This window comes from Balaenoptera musculus, chromosome 13, assembly GCF_009873245.2.
Source record: "Balaenoptera musculus isolate JJ_BM4_2016_0621 chromosome 13, mBalMus1.pri.v3, whole genome shotgun sequence".
In the NCBI taxonomy this organism is placed as follows: Eukaryota; Metazoa; Chordata; class Mammalia; order Artiodactyla; family Balaenopteridae; genus Balaenoptera; species Balaenoptera musculus.
This window is the reverse complement of record NC_045797.1, coordinates 31997154-32024965: the sequence shown is the minus strand read 5'-3', so window position 1 is coordinate 32024965 and position 27812 is coordinate 31997154. Positions and strand designations below refer to the sequence as shown.

General features: G+C 42.7%; 1 protein-coding gene across 1 annotated transcript; it reads left to right on the top strand.

The window, feature by feature from the left end:
* The first annotated feature begins 222 nt into the window (after window positions 1–222).
* Window positions 223–27152, top strand: PLEK (pleckstrin). The gene is made up of 9 exons (XM_036874033.1): window positions 223–366; window positions 10035–10190; window positions 10439–10620; window positions 12460–12551; window positions 16411–16595; window positions 18022–18126; window positions 23087–23170; window positions 24016–24085; window positions 25427–27152. Exons 1-9 carry the CDS (start codon window positions 325–327, stop codon window positions 25561–25563), a joined length of 1053 nt encoding a protein of 350 aa, XP_036729928.1. The 5' UTR covers window positions 223–324; the 3' UTR covers window positions 25564–27152.
* The last annotated feature ends 660 nt before the right edge of the window (window positions 27153–27812 follow it).

Here is a 27812-nt window from a genome sequence, read left to right as displayed (position 1 = left end):
TCACCATTTTTTTTCTCTTTAGGAGAATTATTTCTTTTATGATAATAAAAATTGACCTTAGGTAAATATTTGACCCAACTGTACTTTTGATAAATCTCCAACGTTAGCAAAGAATGGGTTGTTTCACTCTGCAGTTCCTTATTCGGATCTTCCACCCCGGTGAGGGGAAGAGGATGTGATCACGCGACAGCCAGCAGAGGGGAAACTGTGAAAGGGGCCTCGCTCTAGAAAAGCAGCCCACAACGGCCCCAGCTCTCAGAGGAGGGCGAGCTTCTGAGGCGACTTGTCTGCGGGGGTACTCGGCCATCTCTTTGTCCGTCCGACATGGAACCAAAGCGGATCAGGGAGGGCTACCTTGTGAAGAGGGTAAGCAAAGTGCCACCTGCAAGGGTGTCCCTGGAGATAGGGCGGGGGAGGATTGGAGTCCAGCTTTGCACTCTCTAACCTGCTGAACCTATTGGGCTGAAATGGGAGAGCATCGCAGCCTGTAGAAGGTTGGAGTGGTGAGGAGAAGCCAGTACGTGTTCCGTTGCCTTCTGGTTCTTAAAAAGTGAATTAATCCAGCTCAGGCGTCAGCACAGCTTGATTTTGTGGGGCTGAGAATTCCAGACGACAGGGTCTGGAAATGCTTCAGGATTTAAAGCATCCTTTTCAAGAGTCACGCATGTGTGTTATGCTAGAAGACTGAAACTCTTCTTCTATAGAGGTTACTAGGAGAAACTATTCATTTGTTATTTAAATTCTTCTTCCCCTCTTTTTTTTTTTTTTTGGAAAGGAGGAAGAAGAAAATGATTAAAGATGAGCGGATATAATGATACAGTAATGGTAGCTTATTCATCCTTTTTTATTGGACTGAAATCTCTTCACTCACAGTTCTTAGTGAATTTGGATAACGTGCTGTTAAGGTGGTAGGTAGATGCACCATTTGAAAGATTAGAAAACAGAGACGCGAGTTTACTGAAAAACGCTTGGTTTCGCTGGTGTGGCATCAGGAAATTGAATTTCGTTAGCACTGCTGGTTTTTCTCCTGGTGGTGGGTGGACGCTGTGTCACTGTGATACTCCCCAAGAGGGTGAGTTCACACGTAGGGCTTGTTGGCATCCTGTGGGCAACACCTCTATGAACAGGTAACTCACACTGACCCAAGTGAGTTCAGGGTGTTAGAAGTGAACGGAATTCAGTACATTCCTTTAAAGGCCCAGCTTTTAATTGAATGAGAGCATAATGGGACTCTGTTTTAGGCCATTCATGGTTTAACATTTTAGCCTGAAAGTTCTACCAAGAGGAGGTTAAACTGCTCACATTGCTGCCTGATTCTGTTTTGATTTAAATCTGGAAGGGGCCTTAGACCGTCTGACCTCATTCCCTCATTTCCACAAGAGTAAGCTGAGACCCAGAAGCTGGGTGACTGCTCCAAGTCACGTGGCTGTGACAGATTTGGGACCAGAAAGTCACTCCCTGACTCCTGGCACTGAGCTCTGTCTAGTACACCGGGATTTTCATTGAGTAAATTCAATCTAAGTTAGGGTTTGCAATGTGTCTATGGTCGTGAGAGTTACGAGTAGATGCCAGAGAATAAATGAGCCCTCAGCTGGTATTCTTTCTAGCTAGCCATAGTTTGAAACATCCTTTGGAAAAGACACATGTATATACACAGAGGTGTATGTAGATTCTTTGCAATAGGCACTAATATTCTCTTGAGAGCCAACAATAATTAATGTTGACATTTCTTTCCTGGTCACTTAGGCTAGTATCCTGAGAAGAGCAGGTAAATGGAAACATTTTCTGCAAAGGTTTTTTGTTTGTTTGTTTTTTTAAAAAAAACAATTTAAGCATTTTGTAATTAAAATTGCTGTTATATTGTATACTTACATTTTAAAGTCTATAAATTACAAAGGATTAAAAGACTCAATCTCTAATAAGTGAGTCTGCCCCACTAGAATATGACGATGAAAGAGTTAGGGTTGTCAAGCACATGGACTTAAATTAATAAATTTTTAAATCAGTGAGAGTAATTCTCTCAGATCATAGCCTGTAAAAGTCAGTCTAGAAAAAGTACCTAGAAAAAAACATGGTGAAATTTCATATTGAGTTTTCCAGTTTATATCTCCCATAATTTTCATGTCTACAATTTACATCTTCCATAATTTTTGCATTTCTGTCTGGGGCCTTTCGAACACTCTCTGTTATAATGTGTTAGGATTCTCTAATTTGTTATTTTAAAGAAATGCTTGGTTCAGAGATTCCCTTTGTCAGCTGCAGAACTGAAGTCAGAATTTCCCAGTAAGGTGTTAAACTTCTAAACTTCTTTAGACGTCATTTTTTTCTTTTCTTTCAGATACTTCATATACATGGGTTAAAAAGTATATGTCAGGAAACTAGCACACAGTAGATGGTACCTAAGTCACAATGATTATTAATATCAGTATTGCTATATACTTCAGTAGATAGGCAGTCCTCTCCTAGATGCTATTGGTCATATGCCCTGCTTCCTGGGTTGGTTGCCAAGTTAATAGTGAAGAAAGGAGCATGGAGATCTTTCTCTGACAAGGCTGGGAGACGCCTTGACTATAGTCATTGATGTTAAAGCACGACAGGCGATAATATATGTCTCCCTCTGTTCACCTTTCTTTCTTATGCAGTTTAAGATATCTGGGTGGTAATAGAGAATATATTTCTCCTTATTCTTGTTTTATGAAATAATTTTATTGGCTATAAAGATGTTTTGGGTGGAAAAAATATGACATTAGAATATGCTAGTACAAGGATTTTGTCAAGTCAGTAATCTTGGGGTCGGTAGTCAATGGTATCGACTCTGTAATGTTTCTGCTTTTCTTCTGTGCAAGATAACTGCCCACATTTCACAGTTCAGGTTTCCTCCTTTGCCTCCCCCCTGATATCTTTAAATAGAGTTGATGGACAGATCTTTAAAGAGTTTTTTTATGAAGAGCAGGAGGGGAAATACATGATTCTGTCATTTTGCAGCTTTTTCATTCTAAAGAAGACCCAGATTTTCTTGCCTCAAAGTCTTGCCACTTTGACTTCAAAAAAAAAGGAGCGCTTAGAGCCTGCCATGTAGCAGCTAGCCACTGTACAAACTCCATCTCATTCAATCCTATCCACCCTATGTAACAGTACCCTTATCCCCATCTTACAGATGGAAAACTGAGGCTCAGAGAGAGTAAGTGGCTTGCCGGTAAGAGGACAACCTGGGATTCAAACCCAGGCTTGCCCAGCCACAAAGCCCACCATCTCGTTGATCCCAGGCAGCCTTCTGAAAAGCAGGCTTCCCAAGCCAGCAAAAGGGAGGTGAGATGAACTTTGCAGAGCCAGACTGGGGCCTGGACAAACTGTACTGTGGGCAAGAGTGTGTGTAGTGACCTCAACCTCGCTTTTTCTCTGATTAGGGGGTTACTTCCAGCTAATAAACATATTTTGGGGGTCCTTGAAAATATACTACTGATTTGGATATGTTTATGATCATAGCTTAAAAAAAAGAGAGACGAGCAGTTTACGTGCAACCAATAACCTAGACTCCACCAAGTCACGTCACAAACCAGCCTCATTCCTAGAGGTTTATGCAGCCAACTGTCGTTTCTATGACAACAGCCAGCCTGTGGAGTGGCAGGACTGACCCAAGGAGTGTATTAGGAATTTAGGTGGCCTGTGAGACTGGGGGAAAGCACAGGAATCGGGGTGGTGAGAAAGAGAAGGACAAGAGGCTTGGTCAGGAAAGAAAAGGGCTGCAAAAAAAGCTGATGTACTGATAGAAGGAGGAAAGCCTGGGGCAAAACAGAGAGCAGGACTCAGGGGTCTCTGCCCAGCAATTCTTTCGAACGGCTACCTTGTCTTCCAGACACCATGAAATAATCCCTCTTGATTTGCACACATTGATCCACTGTCATCAGAGTAGCCAACATATGTAGAGCTCACCCTGCAGCAGGGACAGATCTAAGTATTTAATGCATTAATGCAATATATATATATGTATAGTGGGTACAACTATTACCCTTACTTTACAGAGGAGGAAAGTAAGGTACAGAGAGGCAAAGGGCCTTGCCTAAGGTCACACAGCTATTAAGTGGCAGAGAAGAACTGGAACCCAGCAGTGTGGTCCCAGTGTCACAGAGAGCTGTGCCTAACCGTGTTATACGTGACCCTCATGGGCTCAGATTGCAGTGATTTTCTTTTCCAAAGCACTGTTGTTGTGATGCGTGGTGCCCAGGAGAACCTTAGGCCAGAATGACTTCATAGTATTGCCTCCAAAACGGTGTCATCTTATCTGCCAATATGATTACCATTTTTTGAGCACCTGCTACAAGCTATGCATAGTGATCAGCCCTTTCAGTGTATTATCTTATTTAATCTTTATAACAATGGGAAATTGGTGCTATTATTATTTTCATTTTATAAGTGAGGAGACTAAGTTTTGGAAAAATGAAGTAACTTGCCTAAGGTCACACAGCTTAGAAGAGGCAAAGTTGAAATTTGAACCCAAATCCCTAAGACTCCAGAAATCACGCTGTTAGACACTTTGTGTCATTTTTCTATTGTTAACCTAATATGTTCTTATTGAGAAATTGTCCAACTTGGAAGAGATTTTTTTATGTAAAAAATATTCTACTGAACAGATTCGTTTCCTTGCCTTCAAAGTATTTAAACTGGCACAAAATGACCATTGATCTGGGATGTTATACAAGTGATGTCATAGATCAGGTTGGACAACTAGATGATGCAATTTACGATGTAGCAGAAATAAGGGCTTCATAGAAGCAACACCAACTTAAAATAACATGTCCCGTGAGTGTGGGAGAACAGATGATACTAACTCACACTTCTGCTTTAGTTCAATCCGTAGTTTTGACCATCATATAGTTTTCCTTTGATTTCTAGCTATATGTCAACATAGGAAAAGAGAAGTTTGAAGAAAAGGAGAAGTGAAAGGAGGTGTCTTCACTTGGTGGGAGATGTCTGGGAGGGGCTCGGCACCACAATCAAGCTGTCCCCTCCCTCGGCAATGAGTCATGGCTTCTTTCTGTGAAGCCACACATGCGCAGGAAGGCCTGTCTCAGTTTGTGCATTCATCACGCCGACCTGGAGTTGCAGGTCAAGGTCACTCTCTCCCCTGTTAGATTGTGAACATCTTGAGAGCAAAGATGGCGTCTTGTTCATGTTTATAGCCCAACACCCAGGCCAGTGTCTGAAGCATGGGACCTGCTTTATCTATCATTATTTGTAGAGAAACCAAAAAATCAGGGGTTCATATTATGGTAACTTAAAAAAAAATGTCTAATGGGGTCATTTTTAGATATTCATGTTAAATATGTTTTTGAGGGTTTTTTTTTTTGCAGTTTTGTTTTGTTTTTGCTTGCAGATGAAGCCCAAGTGTTCAGATGAAGGCAAGGGCATCTGGAATTAGAAGACTAAAGGCACGATAGTAATAACACGTTTTTAGAACAGATGTGTAGAATCTGAGGATTGAAAGGAATGTAACGCATTTTGATAAGCATTTAATTGAACTTCTCATCTGTGGCCTGCATTTCTTTTACTACTCTGTTCATAAGCGTGCTAGAAGACCTCTTGTGCCAGGGAACTCACTAATTTAACTTTCTCCCTTAAGTTACGCAGCAAAGTGTTTTTTTCTGAAATTTTCACCTACTGAGACTTCAAAACAATCGAAATGTTTCACACCCTTGAAGACAGTCCTTATCTACTCTGCCTGTCCCTTTTTGGGCTAAAACCTACCAGTTCCAACAATTTCCCCAAGAGAGATGCCATCCTGTCACTCTCTTTGGAACAGGCTTCACTTTATCTGTAGCTTTGAGGTTTCCCGAGCTCAAGTTCATTCTCCAGGTGCAACCATAAGTACAGAATTACAGGGACTAGATAGTATTTATTGGGTGCTCACTATGTTCTGGATATTGCCCTAAGCAATTTACGTGGATTATTTTATTTAATCTCCCAATCATCCTAAGAAATAGGTGGTAGCATTATCCTCATTTGCCAGATGTAGAAAATGAGGTTTAAAAACTTCCTTAAGGTCACATTGCTAGAATGTGGCAGAGCTGGGATTTGAGCTTGGGTCACCCAGCTCCATGGTCACCTACTGGTAATGCTCATTTAAAGTTAGAACGTTACTTTCCTATGCTTCTATTTATATAGCCTACAAATGACTTTAGTTTTTTTGATAGCCCACATCAAACTGCTGACCAGTAGAGCTCCATTTTTTTTCCCCACACGCCCATTTTCCCAAATCTTCACCAATACATTTTATAAATCTTTAAAAAAAAAAGGATTGAAGAATAAGTTTATATTTTGTTTAATTTGCATTTGTTTAAATGCTGTTGAAGCAGTACATTTTTATGTTTATTGGACCCAAGCATTTCTTCTTTTGAGAATTGGCTGTTTCTACTGTTTGCCCATTTAAAAAAAAATTGAGAGGGTTTGTATATTTCTTATTGATTTCTAAAGGGTTAAAAAATATATTAAGGATATTAACCTTTAATTATATGATACTATATTATAAATATTCATACCTTTTAATTTGCTTTTCAGTTGTTCAGGGTTTTTTGTTGTTGTTGTTTGTTCATTTGTGTGTTTTTTTTTTTTAAAGGATACATTGGAAAGATAGAAATTGCTACCTTACAAAGTTCTTTTTTTTTTTTTAAATTATTATTTATTTATTTATTTATTTATTTTATTTTTGGCTGTGTTGGGTCTTCGTTTCTGTGCGAGGGCTTTCTCCAGCTGCGGCAAGCGGGGGCCACTCTTCATCGCGGTGCGTGGGCCTCACTATTGTGGCCTTTCGTTGCGGAGCACAGGCTCTAGAGCACAGGCTCAGTAGTTGTGGCTCACGGGCCTAGCTGCTCTGCGGCATGTGGGATCTTCCCAGACCAGGGCTCGAACCCGTGTCCCCTGCATTAGCAGGCAGATTCTCAACCACTGCGCCACCAGGGAAGCCCTCATTTGTTTTTTTACTGTACAGAAATACAGTTTTTTTAAGTGGTCAAATATCTTGAGCTTTAAGATTTCTTCTTTTGGTATCATGCAATGTCAGACTCTTATGCACTAAACTAACCACTTCCATGATGATGTACAGTGACTCACTTGGAAACTTTAAATTTGACTCAACATTTAAAGCCTACCCATTCTGACATGTAATTGTATAGGTTTTGGCCTATAATGGAAGAAAGCAGGCATATGCCACATATATATTTACTTACATATATAAACCTTTATATATTTATAGTATCATAAAACATATCTATTATATAGGATCATACTATGATGTGATTTACAATTTAGATATGTTTTATGATTTTATGTACACACATATACACATATATGAGGTTATATATATATATAGCTGGCTAAGTGGCCTAAAAATTGATTTAGATTCCAGAATAACTCAGTGAGAACCAAAATGAAGATGGCATCTAAGGGGAAGTGGAAAGAACATAAAATTAGGAATCAGGAGGCCTGGATTCTAATCTCAGTCCCACATTAGCTGGTCAGCTGTACTAGGCCCAGTCACTTAAAGTGGCCTCAGCTTTCTTACGTGTATGATGAAGGTGTTGATAGATGATCCTAAATGCCTTTCTAGCATGGGCAGTCCGTGATCACACTTCTGGGTTTGCTCTTGGGTGAGCACCAAGAAGGTTAAGGACAGAGAAGGGTAAATATAGCGGTCATGGAGAGGAGGTGCTGTCAGGTTATCCAGGGAGAAGCCAGCAGGTGCAGAGGAGAGAGATGACCCAGAATTCCATCATCCTAACCTAACTAACCACTACCAAGCCTGGAAGAAAGTCCCACTTTATAAGCTGTCCGATTTCCCTTGTTTTACCAAGTATCAGCCTCCTCAATGGGCATAATGCCCCTGAATCCCAAATGACACTTCCTCCACGCAGTGAGCCGTCAGACCCTGAGGCTACATTTGAATTAGTAAAGCACAAACTCATTTTGAATAGTTGGCTCCGGAGTAGTTTTATTTTAATGGTCTACAGAAGGAATGTAGTGCTGGCTGACGTCTCCTAATTTTATCCCGGTTCCAAGGTCAAAAGCCCTGAGTGACTCTGGCAGTTATAAATCTTTGATAGGTCTGAAGTGGAATATAAAATTTGAGACTTGAAAGGCATTTCAGCAGTCATCTGGTCCAACTTCTTACTCCTAGCTCTGTGAATAGATCTTTTATTAATTTCATTTATTTAACATTTTTTAGACTTGTCTATATATTTCCCTAAAGGCCCATCCCAAATTTTAGTATGTAGTAGTATCATGTGTTGTTCATTTATTTATTAATTTTTCCCAATTATTTTGAACACTTTCAAACCCACAGAGAAGTGGAGAAAATAGTATGACTACCTATATACTCTTTCCCTAGATTTATGAATTGTTAACACATGGCTACATTTGTCTTATCTCTGTATTTCTGTATAAATATACACACATATTTTTATGCTGAGATATTTGAGAATAAGTCAGTTTATCATGCTCCCTCATGCCTAAATATGTCAAAATATGTCTTCTAAGAATTAGAACGTTCTCCACAGTTTTCCAAGTTGGATGTACCATTTTGCACTCCTGCCAGCCATGTATGGGAGTTCCAGTTACCAGCCTTGCCAAGTCTTGCTCTTCTCAAGCTTTCAAAATTTTAGATGCTCTAGTGGGTGTGCAGAGGTATTTCATTGTGGTTTTAATCTGCATTTTCCTGATGGATAATGATGTTAAACACTTTTTCAGAGATTTTTTTAAATGTAATGCCTCTTCCAGTTTTTTGCCCATTAAAAAAAATAGATTATTTGTATTTTTTCTTATTGATTTGCAGGAACTCTTTATATTCTGAGTTTCTCTCTGATAGATGTAAAACAGAAGGACACTTGATTGAAATTATTTCATGTGTTGGCGTAGTGTCTGACCTTGCCCATTTTTTCAAAAAGGGAAATAATTCAGTGTTAGCATGAATAATTATTCTGCATGTTCAGAAAAGAGATAGTGTGTATTAATTTAAAACTTTTTTTTTCAGTAACTAAAACAAAGGAAACACTTGGACAAGCAAAATGATAGTCCCACAAGTATTTATCTTCTTTGCATAAATAGTCTTCCTTTTGGGAAACTGGACCTTTATATAGAGGCTCTTGGTATTTTAAGATAAGCAGCAGGATCTTCTGGGAACTGGATGATAATCCCATTTTGTGGTAGTCATGACAGGGTGACATCGTGGGTTCAAAGATAAGAGGCAAAGAACCCTGTTCTCTTCCTTTTCCAAAACCCTCCCAAAATATAGACACAAAAGAGAGACTTCCTTGATGTAGTCAGAATGCTTATCTGTTGATAAAGGGACAGTTGGCATTAACCCAAACTGAAAACTTTTAAAGTAAGGATATTCCTAAAGGCCACACTGACATGACCGCATCATGCTGGCATTAGAGACAGTTCTGCAGGTGATTTTCATACCTCTTAGCCATGCCTGTACACAAGGCTGTGCTCTGAGTTTCTTCTTGATGTTCATATCCAGATAAAATCTGATTAGACCAAAGGATGGAAGTAACTGCAGCTAGCATGCCACCATTTATGGCACATGCTATTGATGGTGGCACTTTTCCAGTGAGTCCAGCTTCAGGCATCCTCTACTCTTCAGTCTGAGTTGGCACTTGAGGTAGAATCTATTTGCCATCCCTAAGTTGAATGGAACACAATGGGCAGGGGTGGGAGAAAATAAGCCACAGATAGTCAACCTGAAATGTACAAGAAGGAGAGTTGAGATTCACACCCTATTCCCTTGGCAACGGCCCAGGAGAGGCTTATGGTCTAATTATAGGTGTGTATATATTTTATCTTAAATTTTTTTTTTAAAAGTTTCAGCAGAATGGTATTCCCCTTCTCCCCTGAAGGCTGCTTTCCTAGCAGCCTGGTCACACAAATGTGGGTCGCCTGTGTCCGCACTGGCCAAAGCTAGGCTATTTATCAAGCCCTTTGCCACCTATAGAAGAGTCTTAGAACACATCAGTACCCAGCTCTTTCTGCTGTCATTACAGGGGAGCATGTTCAACACCTGGAAACCCATGTGGGTTGTATTGTTAGAAGATGGAATTGAATTCTATAAGAAGAAAAGTGATAACAGCCCCAAAGGAATGATTCCTCTGAAAGGAAGCACTCTGACTAGCCCTTGCCAGGACTTTGGCAAAAGGATGGTGAGTTGATGTCATTAACCACAATGAATACCTTGTCAGGCGCTGACCTTTGAGCCCATGCATAGCCTGCAATGTGAATGGAGCTTCCTGGGCCAGTCCCTCTCCCCACCACCCACCCTCTACCCTGGGCATTTGGGTCTTTCTTGGTCAAGCACTTCCAGAACAGGGTTGGCTCAACTGCTGTGCTTCATAAGAGACCTCAGCCCCTTGAAAGGAGTCACTCCTAATGGGATGTGTTTTGATTTCAGTTTGTGTTTAAGATCACTACGACCAAACAGCAGGACCACTTCTTCCAGGCAGCCTTCCTGGAAGAGAGAGATGCCTGGGTTCGGGACATCAAAAAGGCCATTAAATGCATTGAAGGAGGCCAGAAGTTTGCCAGGAAATCTACCAGGAGGTCCATCCGACTGCCAGAAACCACTGACTTAGGGTGATTTTCTTTTTTTTTTTTATTATTTTTTATTTTTTTTAACATCTTTATTGGAGTATAATTGCTTTACAATGGTGTGTTAGTTTCTGCTTTATAACAAAGTGAATCAGCTATACATATACATATATCCCCATATCTCCTCCCTCTTGCATCTCCCTCCCTCCCACCCTCCCTATCCCATCCCTCTAGGTGGTCACAAAGCACCGAGCTGATCTCCCTGTGCTATGCGGCTGCTTCCCACTAGCTATCTATTTTACGTTTGGTAGTGTATATGTGTCCATGCCACTCTCTCACTTCGTTCCATAGGGTGATTTTCTATGTTTGCTTCCCTTCACTCTTCCCTCCTCCCACCCTGCTTCTTGAAATCTCACAACAGATCCTGCTCCAAGGCCTGCTTTGGTCACCTCTGAAGGCTGTATCCACCCTTCCAGGTCCTTAGTACTGGCACTTGGTGTACTAAGATGTTTACCTGGGTCTGAAGGAGTGATTGTGGCTTCTCTAAGGTCTAGCAGCTGAGGAGAGGAGGCAGTGGAATTTAAATTCCCTCATTTTGGGTAATCTTGGCAGAGAGCGAGATGGGGGATGGAGAGAGAGAAAGAGAGAGAGAGAGAGAGAGAGATGCATAATTGTATTTATGAAGTAGCCATAATAAGTTACTCTTAAACAAAGCTTCAGGATCTATAGGTAGGTAGGAAAAGGCAGGGGCTGTGTGTCCTAGTAGGTAAGGTTTCAAGTTCAAGTTCACACATTCAGCAAGGGTGAACACCTCTCCTAGCAGGAAGCCATTTGTGCCTTGGTCTAGTTTAATGACCTCTGATGTTGACTGGCCTGGAATTGCAGGTGATGGTTGTTGCCTAAAGGTTGATATCACATGAGTCCCTTTCTCTAGGAGTCTCTTTACTTTTTGCTGGTTTTTGCTTTTATGCGGAACATATCCTGTAACAGGAGCCCTGCCAGGAAGAATTCCATATTGGCTACTTAAAGCATCCAACCAGGATTCTGTTTACAAAATGGGTGGGGGGAGTCCTTAGGAGGGGACTGAAAAAAGCCCTCTGCATGCCTAATGCAGGACGTGGCAGGTCACAGGAGTCTGATGAAATTTGTGCATTGAGCTTAGAGAGGATGAGCACTTTCTCTCACCAAGAAAGCTTTTTGGTAAAGACCCAAGAGGAGTTGCCTAGTCTAGCTGTAGCTGCTGGGTGGGGTGGTCAAGTGATCACATTTCTAGCCACAGCTGTCAGAACTAAGTGCGAATGATGCTTGTGCTATGTGGAGCCATGAGATGCATGAAAGTGTCCTTGGGTTTTGTTGCTTGCAATTTCTCTGATAAGGCTATCTTTAGTTTATTACTTCAAGGACAAAAAATGAGAATGTCTCACTGTTTTGCTTTATCTCCTAATTTTCAGGATAAAGGGATAAGCTTAGTCAAGACATTCACTTTCAGGGAGGCAAATGTCTATACCAGATGGTCTCTTGAAGGACACAAAGAAATGAGACATGAGGATTGAGCCCCAAGAACCTTTCATCTTTGGCATCTAACTGGGGGCAACTCTCCATCTCAGACACTAAAAATTAAACCAGCAGAGTTTAGTGAATTTAAGAGACGTTAAGCACCTTCCCAGTACATTTGGCTGAATGTTGCTCAGGCCACAAAGTTATGCAATTATGAACTCTGCCCTCTAATGATCTACTTATGATCTACTGGAGACATTAGGCTCAGGGTTCACCTGGGGAGGGGGAAGCTTGTACTCAGGGGCAGCCCCTTCGAGGCGGCGAATCCCAGAGAGGACTGGCCATTCTGAAATGTTCCTGCTCATCCATGTGTTTTCATCTGTGCAGTGCCTTGTATTTGTCCATGAAAGACACTGAAAAAGGAGTAAAAGAACTGAACCTAGAGAAGGACAAGAAGATTTTCAATCACTGCTTCACAGGTAAAAGGCCTTGTGAGTCTGAAGTGGGGCTTCTGGGGCAGGCGGTATGGAGGCCTAGCTCAGCCTCACGTGTGGGTGACGGATGTAGAGCATGGGGGCGGGCAGTGGGGTCATGGAATGCAGACTGGTGGACATGATCATTGAACTTCCCCAGCGTGGAAGGAGAAAGAAGGGTAAAACAAAACTTTGTCTTTCAAGATAAAAATCTCAGACGTTCCAGCTATATCAATCAAAGGGTCATATTTTGTTTTCCAATAAATGGCAGGATGTTGAAATAGACACAGAGTTGAATAAGGTGATAAACAGGAATCAGGATACCCAATGTAAGATTTAGGTGGCAATATTCGGGATGTCTGAGGCTGCACAGGGTGAGGCATTATGTATTATGGGTTTAGGGAGGTGGTGTAGTGGTTTAAAACATGTTCTTTGGAGCCAGACTTCCTTGGTTCAAATTCTAGCTCTTCAACGTACTAGCTGTAAAACCTTAGGCCAACAATTTAACCTCTCTGTGCTTCACTTTCCTCGTCTATCAAATAGAGATAACCGTAGTGCACCTACATTAAGGCTTGCTGTAACTATAATGTGTTTAGAACACACACTAAGTACTATATGGTGCAAGCTCTCAATGCAGTTATTATGACTAAGAAGTCACATGTCTGCACAATCAATTCTGTGCGTTCAGAAAAGAGAAAGAACTCAGGGGTAGTTGGGATGAATAGAAGGTGGGGCCTAAATTCTACTCTGAAAGATGGGTAGAATTTCTTTAAGTATTTGTGGGAAGGAATTCTGATGAGGATAGTTAGGCTGAGCAGATGGTGAGGACAAAGCTATGGGGCTGAGATTTCCAGAATATTCATCAGGGAAAGAAAATGACCAGCCTGGTAGGACTGATGGTTCCTTAGGGAAAAAAAAATGAGAAGTACAGTTTGGGACTAGGTTGTCAGATGTCAGACATGGCTGACTTATGGTGACAATAGAGGTCAGGAGAGGAAAACACTGAGAAGATATAACAGATGGAATCTGAAGGGCTGTCCAATCAACAGATAATTCACAAAAACAGTAGAGGTCAAGGTTAGGAAGGTGGAGGATAAAGGGTGCGATCTGGGGTAATGGGGGGGGTGGGGGGTGGGGGGGTGGGGGGGGTGGGGGGGGGTGGGGGTGGGTGGGTAGTATCCCAGGGGAATTCAGCCTCAGAGAGTCAAGGCAGTAGTCCATTAGCATCAGAAAAGCCAGCGTTGAGATTTGGAATCAAGATACCGAGAATAAGGCAGGGCCCTAACTCAAGTAGGACTGAGGTCACCAAGACAAAGCCTCTGGAAAAAGAAACCAAGGGGAGGTTCTGATATAGATCTGGGCACAAGATCCAGGTCAGACTTATTTCCTGTGAAATGTCTTACTGAGTCCCAGAGTACTGGGCTTGAACTACTTAAGCTCTCTCCATTGAAGGTCAGACCGGGTTCTAGAAATTCAGGTGGCTTGAGCCTTCATGTGGGACTCGGGTGGTCTCAGCAGAGAGACAAGTCTGGGGCAGAGACTGGGACTCAGGCACTGATGACATGTGATGGAGGACCTGGAATGTCAGGTGATGGGGAGACTAGACTGAAATTATCTTTCGAGCTTCAGCAGGCCTAGCTGAACACCTATGGAATCTAGGCTTAGAACACTTAAGTGAAGGCCCATTGCAGGTGTAACGCGGGCCTAAGGTCACTTAAACCCGCTGAGTCTTAATTTTCTCATTCTTAAAAGAGGTCTGTAATTACCGCCCTACCTCTTTTACAGGGTCACTACAAGGACTAAAGTCAGAAATGCAGTATTAATTAGTTTATCCTTCTAGAGAAAGAAAAGTGGGCAAAGCATTTTGTATATGAAATTCATGGAAGGTACACTAGTCAACTGCTTTCACTCTTGTTTCAAGGATGGCATACCCTACTGCTCTTGCTTTGATGACCTGGGACCTGTTATGTTGGTCCTTTGTTGGCTACATTTGTACAGAATACATATGTGCGTGTGTGTGTGTGTGTGTGTGCGTGTGTGTGTGTGTGTCTATATGTATATATATATGTGTATAAAATGTTTGAAAGAAATTTGTTTTTTTTATATTTACTTTTTTTCACACACACACACTGTATTTTATTTTTACAAGAGATAAATAGACTGACACCAAGCATTGTACATGGATGACCACAACAAAAGCAGCGATGATTGCAATTACCAAACACGAAACACACTCATACTATGTCATAATATTGACATTCAGTCCAGTAATCCTCCACTGTAACAGCTCCTTTACTTTGCAGTGAAAATTGATTTCTATATTCTTTGCCTCTCAGTCCTTGTGGGATTTTTTTTTTCAATTCAAACAGAAAGTCACAAAAATTATAATCATCCTCATCAGTTCTGTTTTATTTATTTACTTATTTTTATTGAAATATAGTTGATTTACAATATTGTGTTAGTTTCAGGTGTACAGCGCAGTGATTCAGTTAGACATACATATATGTATATTCTTATTCAGATTCTTTTCCCTTATAGGTCATTACAAAATATTGGGTATGGTGCCCTGTGCTATGTGGTAGGACCTTGTTGTTTGTACAGAATATTTTTCATATAAAGTTTCATTGTCACCTGCTAATAATCCAGTTGATGGCGCCTCGCAATCCTCTCTTGAGGCAGAAGGCTGTTTGAATGGCTTCTCAAGGTCTCCGCTAGACCCTTGTCTAAGGTGTGACATTCGGTGCAAGGGACATCATCAAATTCGAATTTAGGACATACACGTACTGTCATGGTGTTTTCTGCTTAAAAACTTGCAATAGCTCTTCACTGCCAAATATCCTAATGTGCCATCAAAGCTCTCCCCACTCACACTGGGCCTTCCTCTCTCTCTCTTGTCTTTGTTTGCCTTCTTTCCACCAACTCCTCCCCCCCACCCACCAGCGAGGCTGCTTCATGCCTGTGTGAATCTGTTCCCACTGCAGCTCCCTCAGCCCCTGCTGGTTCTCTCGGCCCCCGCCTGAGTAGAGGCTTCGCAAGCAGCCACTCAGTGTCACTTCCTCTGTGGAACTTTTCCTGATGGCGCACACTCAGTAGTCCTTCCCCCACCCACCCCTCCACGCCTTCCTGCAGATTTGACCCGACAGCTCCCTGTATCCATCCACAGCAAAGCACTTGTCACAACACTTATCACCCAGATCTCCCTTTTAGATTCCCTGAGGAAGCCTCCCCAGCACCCATCACAGAACTTAGCTCCTAGCAGAAGTTCGAGGTCATTAATGGAATAAATGAGTGGGTTAGTAAAAACTATTTCTTTATGCATGCATTGCTCCTTAAGGAGCATGTAGATTTTTTTATTTTTAAGGGAACTCCTTTATTTATTTATTTATTTATTTATTTATTTATGGCTGTGTTGGGTCTTCGTTTCTGTGCGAGGGCTTTCTCCAGCTGCGGCAAGTGGGGGCCACTCTTCATCGCGGTGCGCGGGCCTCTCACTATCGCGGCCTCTCTTGTTGCGGAGCACAGACTCCAGACGCGCAGGCTCTGTAGTTGTGGCTCACGGGCCTAGTTGCTCCGCGGCATGTGGGATCTTCCCAGACCAGGGCTCGAACCTGTGTCCCCTGCATTGGCAGGCAGATTCTCAACCACTGCGCCACCAGGGAAGCCCTCTAGATGTTTTTAAAAACATTTTACATAGTTCCTTTTGTTTCTAGGTAGCTGTCCCACGGATTTCATTTTTCCTTCTTGGAGTAATAGGGAAGATGAGACAAGTCCGACCCTTGGGTCATCCGGAGCTCTCCAGGGGCAACTGTCAGTGGCTTGTTCTTTGGTAAAGAGAGCTAACATTCCCTCTGATGGTCCCATCCAGGTAACTGTGTCATCGACTGGCTGGTTTCCAATAAATCTGTTCGGAATCGCCAGGAGGGCCTCGTGATAGCCTCCTCCTTGCTCAACGAAGGGTACCTGCAGCCTGCTGGAGACCTCTCCAAAAACGCGGTGGATGGAACTGCTGAGAACCCTTTCCTCGACAACCCCGACGCCTTCTACTACTTTGTGAGTGAGAGAGCTCCCCATCTACTCCTCCTGGCTTGGGGGCTGCTCTGGGCGGGGTCTGGGTTGGTTTCAGTTCATATCCGCCTTGAAAGAAAGAGCCCAACCCTACAGCATTGATGCATGTCCCTGACTTGACAGCTGTCCCCCTCCACAGTGCCTGTCACATCCAGTGAGATTGTTTAAAGGAAAATATTGTTCACTTGAATAGTTTTCTTTATTTACTTTTAAAAATTTGCTCTATCTATTCTTATTCCAAGCAAGAATTCTTTTATAAAAACTTATTAGGCCCAAGTACGTGACAGGCACCCACCTAGACAAAGGAGATACAGTAGTGGAAAGAAAAATAACAGGCAAAAATTATGGCCCTCTGGGAGCTTCCTTTCTAGAGGGAGATGTGTAAAATCACAATGGGCCAGTTTTATATTTCCAAATAAACATGAAAATATGTGACTCAATACAAAATGTGTTCATCCAGGTTCCTTCCCCCTGCACCATGAGTATCCCCGGTGGCATGCTTACCACAGATTGGGAAACACTATATTGTACAATATGGACTTAATCTTGGGTTACATGAGAAATCTGGCAAAGTGGATTTCTAGGGGGATTTTGGCAATTTTGTTTCTATTTGGGGTCAGAGCACAAAAGTAAGGAAGCTGCTTCTAAAAATGAAGTGAATGTCACAGAGAGTTTCATTTCACGTTGGGTAAGTTCCCCTGTCAGAATTTTTTTTTTTTTCTTCACAATTTTGATCTGGTTGTTTATAGCCATTTAAATGTGGGACTCTAAAAATACCCAGCACAGTGGCTCCTCTTCCTCTGTGTGATTCATTGCTCTCTTATAGCTGAGCAAGGCCCAGTTCCCTCCTGACCTCAGAGGATGTGGCTTGGTCTTCTCAAAGTGGAGGAGCTGAGTGGCGGAGGGCATTATGGAGATTGTGTTGTGTGCACCGTGTCTTGTAAACTAGCCAACTCTGCTTTCAGGGATTTGGCCAGAAGGTCCCAAGAGAAGAAAGGCTTTGAAAAAAGAAGTGCTGAGCTAGACTTCCAATATAGCTTGGGGAACCCAAGAAAATGAAAGGATATTGATAAAATCACACTTGAGCGGAGACAAGAGAGCATCTAGCAACAAGAAATAAACATCTCGATGGGACTTCCCTGGCAGTCCAGTGGTTAAGACTCCAAGCTTCCACTGCAGGGGGCGCGGGTTCAATCCCTGATCAGGGAACTAAGATCCCACATGCCACGCTGCAAGGCCAAAAAAAAGAAACCAAAAAAAAAAACCCCCAGAAACTTTAAAGTTCAGGTTGGAATAAACCAATAAACCACAGGGGGAAGGAGTGGCTGGAGGGGAGAGGGAGATGGAGATGGTATAAGTAGCAATATGCCTAAGACTGGGAAAATAAACTTGCTTTTTGGTTCCCCAATAGCCAGACAGTGGGTTCTTCTGTGAAGAGAATTCCAGTGATGATGATGTGATTCTGAAAGAAGAATTCAGAGGGGTCGTTATCAAGCAGGGATGTCTACTGAAGCAGGTGAGTGGTCACTACTATTCCATCCTAACCTTTCTCCCTTACCAAGTCCTTTGTATTCTAAATCACCAAATGGTATTTTGTTTGTTTGGTCAATAGTCAATTAGAAAATGACACCCACCTAGTGAAAGATAGACAGATACTTAAGTAGATGATCAAAGTGGCATTAGGTCAGGAGGACTGAGGCAGGCAGGGCAGAGGCACCTTAAAATAGGGAAATTTGGGACGTCCCTGGCAGTCCAGTGGTTAAGACTCCACGCTTCCACGGCAGGGGGTGTGGGTTTGATCCCTGGTTGGGGAGCTAAGATCCCACATGCTGTGCGGTGCAGCCAAAAAATTAAAAATAAATAAATAACTAAATAAAATAGGGAAATTCTTCTTCTATCAATGTTTCAAGAAAATGCTGACCATTTCATTAGCTGGAGGATATCAGCTGGCTAAGAGATGCCTTCAAAAGACAGGGATGTTTCATAGTGAAAGTACTTCCATTGGCCTATCCCTCCTCCCTGCAAAGCAACCAGGAAATAGGAACAGGCCATACCCGGAAGAGGGACATCATAAACCACTGAGAGCAAGGAAGTATCATTTCAGACTGTGGGTAGGTCATGGTGAGACCAAATCCAGACCAGCTCTGCAAGAGCAGCAGCAGACAAAGGTCACATCTGCTCAGAGGGCAGACACTCAGTAATTACCAGGTGTCCACCAGTCCTGGCCACTGTCAGTCTGGAAGGCAGGGGCTGGGGTGAGCTGAAGAGCTCTGGTTAGTTACCAGGCGCCAAGGCACGGGATGCCAAGAGGTAAGAGAACACGAGGGCTGGGGCTGAGTGAGGAAGTCAGGGCCAGCACCTCTACAGGAAAATATGTGAATATTCAGGGTGAAACAACTGAGGCTAGCATATGTTGTCGAGAAGCCAAAGCTGCTTTTTAAGGCCCAGGTCTTGCCCTCGTGGCTGTGCTGTGAGCTGTCTTAAAGGCACTGCTCAGTACGTAACAGAGAGAATCTGGTTGCCATAAAGAGATATCCATGCGTTGTCTACAGGTCCCGTGGGACTGAGAGATTTGACTTATAATAGGACCCTGGACTTCCAGGGTGAAGAGAGAAGAACCAAAGTTGAGCGTATATTTATACTTAAAAAGGAAAACGTTGATATGGATTTTGAGTTTCACTAGGGGAAGTAGGGCATTAGTGTGGAAAACTTACCTTCACATCAGGTTTTGAGAGAACGAGGTCCTAAGGAATAATACAGCCACGGTTTAGAAAGAATTCTAGACTATTCTACTAACTTTTATGACAGGGTGCTCAATGAGTAGATTAAAGGACGAGCATAGGAGCAGGGCCAGCCTTATACAGGGAAGGATCTGGCAGTTGCCCATAGGCAGAGCTTGTCCATCACCTGCTTTCTCATTTGTTCTGACAAACGTTCCTACGTTATCTGGCTCTTTGATTACAGGTGCTGAAAGGTGGCTGTTAAGGCAGGAATCACTTGGGGGGGAATTTCATTGTTTCCTTTTTGTTGATGTCTTCTATAGTTCTATATTGTTATCAGCCATGAAGGACTTTTCTTGAGTTACTTGATCTGACAAGCCTTAATTTAGAGTGGAGCCCTGAGGAAACTGAGCATGAAGGTTGAAAAGGGGTAGACAAAGTCCCGGCTGGACTGGAGTCGTGTCCAGGCAAAGGGCCCAGTGGAGATGCCGGATGGTCAAAAGTCGGCTGAGGGTAATGGTGTGAGCGTGTGTTGAAAGTAATGGTACTGGAAGTAGGCTTACTTCCCTGTTTTCCCTCGCCTTCTTTACATGGACTTTGGTAGGTGCAAGTTAGCCTTTCGATCGCCCAGTTGGTGCACATTTGAATCCTCCAGGGATCTGTTAAAATTGCACCCCAGGCCAATTAAATCAGAGTCTCTGCATGTTACAGGTCCCCAAGAGATTCTGATGTGTGGCCAATGTTAAGAACCACCTTTTTCTTAAAAGAAGTGAATTTATCCTATTATCAGAGTACCACTGTTTAAATAGTCAGAAGCCTCCTTTTAACATGAAGAAAACAGAAATCTTTGTGCATTCAGGAATTGTGTTATTTTTCAATATTCTCCCCTCTAATTTTGGGGGGATGTAGAGGGAAGAAAAACCTCTTCTACTTGAATTGACAGCCCCCTTTAATGTTTCCAATCTCTTGTCTTGGTGGTTTACAATCCTGGTTCATAGCAGAATCACCTGAGAAATTTTTGAAACTCTTCTCTTTAAGTACCACAAAACTAAACTACCCTGTGTCTACTGTTAGGAGTTAGCCAGGGTTACCTGTGTAGAAGGCTTATCTCGAAAAAGGACACCCGTGCCCCATACCTCACAGGTGGGAAGTAGCTTCATCCAGCTGGTGGTCAGTGCCCTCCCCCCCATTTCCCCCCTCCTTCTCTCATCCCAGAGGAAATAATTCTACTTGGGGGCAGAGCAAGTTTGAGGATGAATGATTTTGGATTACATTCAATATAATCCTTTTCATATAATTCATTCTGTGACGACAGCGAATAAAATATCTAGTTTCTCAACCACGTGTAGATTCTTTGATGAGGAGATTCTTTGTGTTATATGTGTTTTTCTTGTATCTGCTACAAAGTTCAGCATCTTTCTTGGTCTGTAATAGACAACAAATATTTTTAGAGTGAATTAAATCGAATATAAGCACAGCCGTTCCTCAGTATCCACAGGGGATTGGTTCCAGGACTGCCACGGATACCAAAATCTGCGGATGCTCAAGTCCCTTGTATAAAATGGCACAGCGCATAGATGATGCTGACAGAGCAGCAACAATTCTTGGAAACCCCAGGCATGTATGCATTCCTTAAAATACCCCAGGAAATACTCAGTCAATGAAAGATAACTCTTCAGTGCATCATATTGTGATGCCAGTGAGGGCTTAAAGACAATGTGGTGGTTGGCCAGGGTTGGCTGATTTCACATCCTCCTGTACCTTCCTCTTCCACTGACTTGTGAGTACTTGGTATTCACCCAGTAATTGCGTAAGAGAATGTGACTTGTGTATTCGTGGATCTGGAGGAACCGGCGTAGGGCAGAAGCCTCAGTGTCCTCAGCCTATGGGCCACATCAGCTAAGGCAAGGAGTAGGCACTCATAACAAGAATTCTAGAAACTGACGCTTTACAAAAGCCATTCTGTATGTGATACTGCAGATAGAAATATTCTCTGTTCTCCCATATGACTCTACAGCGTTCCTGGCTCCATTCTTCAGGCAAGTAAAAGGTTCTTTGGAGCTGAGCTCCTTGACCAGACGCCCTGCCAAATAACTTAGACCCATTCTTGAAAGCTCTCTTTACACTCTTCTGACCTGGCATTATGAAGGAGACACAGTTTGCTAAAATCACAGACGTTTCATTGCTTTCTATACAAGTGCAGTGAAAAATTTTGGAAAATTTGTATATGTGCCTCTTAGCATGTGGTGTTTCAGAAATAGCATACAATATTCTTCATATTGGCAAGATAGAAACTATAAATTTTCTAATCTAATTTTTTTAGCTTCTGGAGTTGTCATTTGAATTTACTGTGGGAAATCATAGAATCAGGTTTAACATAACATTTTAAACAACTACTATCAGCTAATTGAAATAACTGGGTAATTCAAGGCAATTACAAACAGATATGAAGGGGCTCCCGTGTGCCAGGCACGGTGCTGGCCATAGGAGAAACAAAGATAAACAGACACAAATCCTGCCTCAGAACCCACAGTCTGGACAATGTCAATGTTTAATTCTCTGGGGGACGGCCAAGTCCTTTTCTTCTTCATCATGTCTGTCACAACCACTATTGCTTCCAATTTCCATTGCTGCTACCCATTGTTAGTCCCTAATAATTTTATGCCAGGGTTGTTGCAATCATTTCTTGATGATCTTCTTATTACCATATTATATTTCCCCTGGCTTATCTTTAACCTAGCCAGCTGGGCCATCCTGTATGTTGTCACCATATTAATCTTCCTAAAATGTCACTGTAATCTTTTCGCTTCCAACTCAAAAGCCATCAATGACAATACACCCCGTGTTTCATTTTTTACTGTCTCCTTCCACTTTTCCAAACTTGCCTCTGCTGTTCCTCATGAACCCTGCCTTCTAGCCTGACTGGTCTTACTCATCAGGGTCTGAATATGCCTTGGACATTCCCACCGCTGCTTTTTTTGTTGTCATTGGTCTTCCCACCCACGTCTTTCTCACCTATATAAATCCCGTGTGTCCCACATGGATAAATGTAGGTTTTTATGAGGCTTTCTTTGACATCCCAAACCCACAATTACATACCCTTCATTTAAATCCTTTGAAACCAGGACCTACTGTATAGCACAGGGAACTATACTCAATATCTTGTAATAACCTATAATGGAAAAGAATCTAAAAAAGAATATATATACGTGTGTGTATATAACTGAATCAATTTGCTGTACACCTGAAACTAACACAACATTGTAAATCAACTGTATTTCAGTAAAAATTTTAAAAACCCAAAAAACCAAAAAAACCCAAATTAAGTTTCCAAATAATAAACAATAAATATTTTAAAAATCCTTTGAAACTCATTACCTATACATGTTATTTGATTTGGACATTTGCTATTTTATATTTCCACATAGGTTATAAACTCTTTGAAGAACAGGGCCATGTCTTAAATCTCTTGATAGCCCCCCATTACCTAACACAGTACGTTGTACATAGTACTGTCTTATATAATGCTAAAGCTGTAAGACAATCTTAGAAATAACTTAATACATGATTTAATAACATCTATCTACTGCTATCTCTCTGACAAAGGTCTGGGTTGTGGCCTGGTTTCTCCTGGAGTTAGGATTTCATCTTTATTTTTTTCTTATTTCAACTCAGCAAGACATCACGTAGGTACTAGATGTACTGAGTGATGCGAAGAACTCATCCTTTCTTTTTCTGTGTTGATCCTGGATACAGGGGCATAGGCGGAAGAACTGGAAAGTGAGGAAGTTCATTCTGAGAGAAGACCCTGCGTATCTGCACTACTATGACCCTGCTGGGGTGAGAGGCTGTGCTCGATAAACCCATCCCACTAGAAGCCTCTGCTGCTTCTATTCACTGTGCTTCCCAGGCCCCTTTCTGCTCTGTTGAAGCCCTTTTCCTCTTCACGATCCCTCTTCTTTTTCCTCACCCTCCTCTGCCTTTTCCTACCCCTTCTGATTGCAAAGATCTGAGATCTTAGGCTTTGAGGCCATCAGAATCATAGGGATGGAAGAAAATATCACTATATGGTCATTTATTTTGGTCAACTCAACATAATTTTCTTTGTTTGCCCCAATCTGATATTTTCAGAGGAACTCAACCAATCCAACTCTGTGCTCTTGGCTTAATATGCAAAAAAGTGATAATTCCTCTTCTAGGTCTACTTCAGTGAGAACATTGTTTGAGTCCAGCCATTTGGGCTGTTGATTATTCAGAAGAGGGCTTTTTCCTCAATAAAATGAGCCATGTCTACCTGGGTTGGGTCTTCAGCCTCTGCTTGCAGGGCAGGGCTCTTCAAGTCCCTCCTGTGAAGGTTATACTACTATGTCTGTTGTCTGGGGCCAAAGGGCTCTGGAAACATGTGGTCCTTCTGTCATGGGACGTGATGATTCAACCTCACTGCCTCCTCTGCCTGCCACTTTCCTCCGGATGTGAAGCTCAGATTGACTTGTGTCTCCGCATCCAGCTCCCACACCTCCCTGCTGTGTGAAGTGAGGGATGGGGGACCCAGAAGGGGGTCTCTTTCATCTCTTTCTGCTCTTATCTACACCGCAGTGAGTCTGTGTGGCTTTTGCACCAACAGGATAAAGTATACCCATACATTTTACTTTGGAAACATAATGAAGGACTCCTCTCTCCTTTAGGGGGAAGATCCCTTGGGAACGATTCGCCTGAGAGGCTGCGTGGTGACCTCAGTGGAGAGCAACCCAGATGGTAAGAATGAATTTTTGTGGGAGAGAGGTGTGTCTATCCAGGCTCCCTTCCCACACCTGGGCACCCTGAGTCAACAGCAATCACTCCCTCACTCCCTCACTCCGGCATGAATGAATTTACTGTCTGAAAACTTTACAGAGACCCAAAGCTATTCTCTCCCAACTGCTGCCCTGGCTCTCTGGGCTTCGGGGACTTGGAGTGGTTTTGTGAATGCCTTGAATAAATCCTAGTGCAATGCTGAGAAAAATCCACCACCTCAGAACCGGCTTAGGTGGAGACACTTGTTACCTCCTGATGCCTGAGACTGAGCCATGACATTCCTTAAAGGGGACCTTTTACAGACTAGGAAATATCCCACAACAAAAGGAACATTTGTGCCGTGAGGCGGTATGGGGAGGAGGAAGTGCTCCTGGGTTATGGTTAGGTCTAGGCTAGTTAGTGAGTGGCACAACTTTGGGTGAGTTGCCTAACTAATCTGGGCTCTCCCGTCTCCTCCGAGAATGATGGAGTCGCACCAGATGACCCTTGGGTCCTGATCACAAGTCTATGATTTGGTGATGAAATGACCGTGTCTCCTCAGGTGTAGGGATGAGTGGTGTCAGTGGGCAGTTGCGGTTCAGACATCCAGACCCTGGTTTCTCCTTGTCATTTTGGGTCTATGAGGTTATAGAGGCTGACAGGAAAACACTGCAGCTGCAAAAGCCGAGATTTTTACTATGCCTCGATCTGCTCACTCCCCTCTCCCCGTAGAGTCTTCCTGAGTGTTGGGGTGGAGAGCATGCTGCTTTTTGATCTGAGATGGACATGTTTTAGGTCTTGTCACAGTACTGGAAAGTTTGCTGCCTTCCGATCTTTCAGCAAAGAGTCTCACTTAGCCCTTGATAAAAACCAGTTCAGGCTATACTGATGGCACTGGTGGTGAATCTGGGTTTTTTTTGGTGTTTTAAAAAAGTATACTGAGGTCAGCTCTTGGTTTATATTGTGAGTGGAGGAAAGATACTCACTGGACACTATTACAGGGTTACTTGTTAAACACTATTTGTGTGCAAAAGTGAGAAATTTAGTTTACTTATAAACTATAAAATGTTTCCCCTTGAGTGTTTTACTTCTTAAACACACATACACACACAGACACAAAATCATGCTACATACCTGTATATATGAGCACTATATATATAATCATATAATGAATATGTACGATCATACAGTGATGGTAAATTTGAAAATCACATCCTTAATTTTCTTGGAACGCTTGAAAAATGGGGATTTCATTGCTTGCAGGAGGGTGAACTAAGTGGCCTTTCTGGTGCCCATGCCCACTGTCACTTTCTCTCTCACCAGGCAAGAAGAGTGAAGAAGAGAACCTCTTTGAGATCATCACGGCTGACGAAGTTCACTATTTCTTGCAAGCGGCCACCCCCAAGGAGCGTACCGAGTGGATCAAAGCCATCCAGGCGGCCTTCCGGACGGGGAAGTGAGGACACACCGGCGACCTGCACCACCCCGCTTCCCGAGGGAACCTCATGGATAAGCTCGGTCCAGGACCTGGCCACTTCTGCGACAGATCGAGAAAGGGCCCAGGGGTGGGACATTGTCATCTTCGGGGGTCCTGAATGTAACTAACCACGTGCTGCGTGATGTTTGCCTACACCGACCGCATTGCTCACTGAGGCCTCTCTGCCACTCTCTGTGTCCCCCAGGCAGATATGACAAGCTGTGTGGCCTGGGGACATTGCTTACCCTCTCCAGGCCTCAGGTTCCTCCTCTGGAAAATGACGTTGAACTAGGAGAGCCCTGAGGTCCCCCCTAGCTTCAAAAGCCCCGCGATTCTAATACGCATGGCAGTGCAGCTGGAGTCCCTCTGTGACCAAGTCTTGGCCTTCAGAACCTGAAACAACTCTTCCCTTTAAAACTGTTGCCCATCTGTACTAAGAGCACTAGATACAAACCTCTTTTTTCCCCTTTTGCTGCCTTCCCTTGCTCTTGGCCACAAGATCATATATCACGGTCAAGGAGAACCCTCTTCCTTCCTTGCCCTACCCAGAAACTTCCTGGGAGCCAGCGCTGCAGTGTTGGCTTTTAGCTTGAAGCCTTGTGACGACAGCCTGGAAAGTTATGTCTTCTGAGAAAAAGACCCGAGGAAACCAGGAGTAGCCCAGGGTCCTCTCCACGTCCTGAAGCTGCTCAAAGCAGGCATGTTCCACTCGCACTGGAGACTGATCTGCCTCGGGGCTATCTTTGTCCCTTTCCAGAGCATTTCTCTACCATTTTTTCTAATTAGGAGCAGGAACTCCAAATCTGCAAGATTCTGTTTCATTAGAGTGTTTACAGAAAAAAGTGGCCAGAGGGATTTTCTCTATGGGGTCTCTCCATGGGTGAGGGGGCTGGACAGCTGCCCGCCTGAAGTGTCCCCCCAGCTCCAGAGGGTGTAGGGGCTGGATCACAGGCCAGCTGATTGGATGATGAGTTTATACAAAGACAGCTCTGAAAGGACTTACATCTAGACAGCGCGTGGAGGTGGCCGTCACATTGTGCCGCGCCTTCAGTTCTTGAGTTAAAGATACTGTGGTTGTGCCTTAAAGCATATGCTTTAAGGACAAGCTGTCCGGTCTCCTGCTTGGCCTCTGAGGGGCCTCATGGACCCATCATCAGCCAGAGGGATCTGACCTAGATTCAAATTGGGTAACTGTTTCCAATTTTTGACCCCGTCCATCAACTAGTGATTCTAAACCAAAATTGAGATGGAAATCTGGTATGTTGTGCAGGTGTATTTTCCAACTTCAGATTTTTAATTTTAAGGCCCTAGTGAGGAAAAGAGAGTAGAAAATTCTTCCTGATTTTATCAACTCCTCTCTTTCCCTCCCCCAATTCTACACGATATCCTTGAAGCTATTCCTACCTCCAGATTGTTTTCTCAATGGCTGAGAGATGAAAGACTACCTTTTCTCTGATTCTTTAGTAAACTGTATTAGAACATGCATAGTAGTTTTTCTATATTCAGTGTTAAAAGTATTTATTAATATGGAATCAGTTTTGAGTTTTGAAATAAATGTTACCATGTTTAGCATCTTCTTGGTACCATGACTCTGATGTTTTGCCTGACATTAGTGACTCTCCTTTTTTACCACCTACTTTCCCTTACTGAGGATAACACCATCTGTCATCTCTCAAGTCATCCCAATGTGTTTGCAATTTTTTTAAAAACAAAGTCAGTATATTCTAGGGAGCAAGACTATAGGGAAAATAAAATATGGGGAAAATAAAGATAAGGCTTAGGTAAAAGGAAGCTATACGGACAGTATAGCTTCCTATTCCCTAAGCCTTTATCAGTAATTTTTAATTTATGAGACCTTGATTATAATGTTTAGGCAAGCAAAAGAGTCTATAAATGGCCATTATTTTTAAGAATGCAGAAAATGATTTACATTAGAGGAAAAGAAGTTTCCCACTGAAAAGTTGCTAAGTATGGTTGTGCAGGGTGTGCACTGCTTAATTCCAGGGAGCATTAGTCACACTGTAGTCTAGGTGCTTGTCACCTCTTGGGATTTGCATTGCACAATCTGCACATTTGTATATTGTGGTCTGCAGAGAATTCAAAGCATCATTATGGCTTCCTAACAGGGGCAATTGGAACGAAGGTGTCACTTGCCAAAGTAAATACTTAGAGTATAGGTATAGATATTATGTCTGAACCTCTTTGGCTTAGAAATCATACTCAGGCCCCTTC

Coding starts and splice junctions, on each gene's coding strand:
- PLEK (XM_036874033.1), top strand. CDS start 325: ATGGAACCAAAGCGGATCAGGGAGGGCTACCTTGTGAAGAGG. Junction 10,191..10,438: donor AGGACTTTGGCAAAAGGATG/GTGAGTTGATGT, acceptor TTTTGATTTCAG/TTTGTGTTTAAGATCACTAC. Junction 16,596..18,021: donor CCGACGCCTTCTACTACTTT/GTGAGTGAGAGA, acceptor GTTCCCCAATAG/CCAGACAGTGGGTTCTTCTG.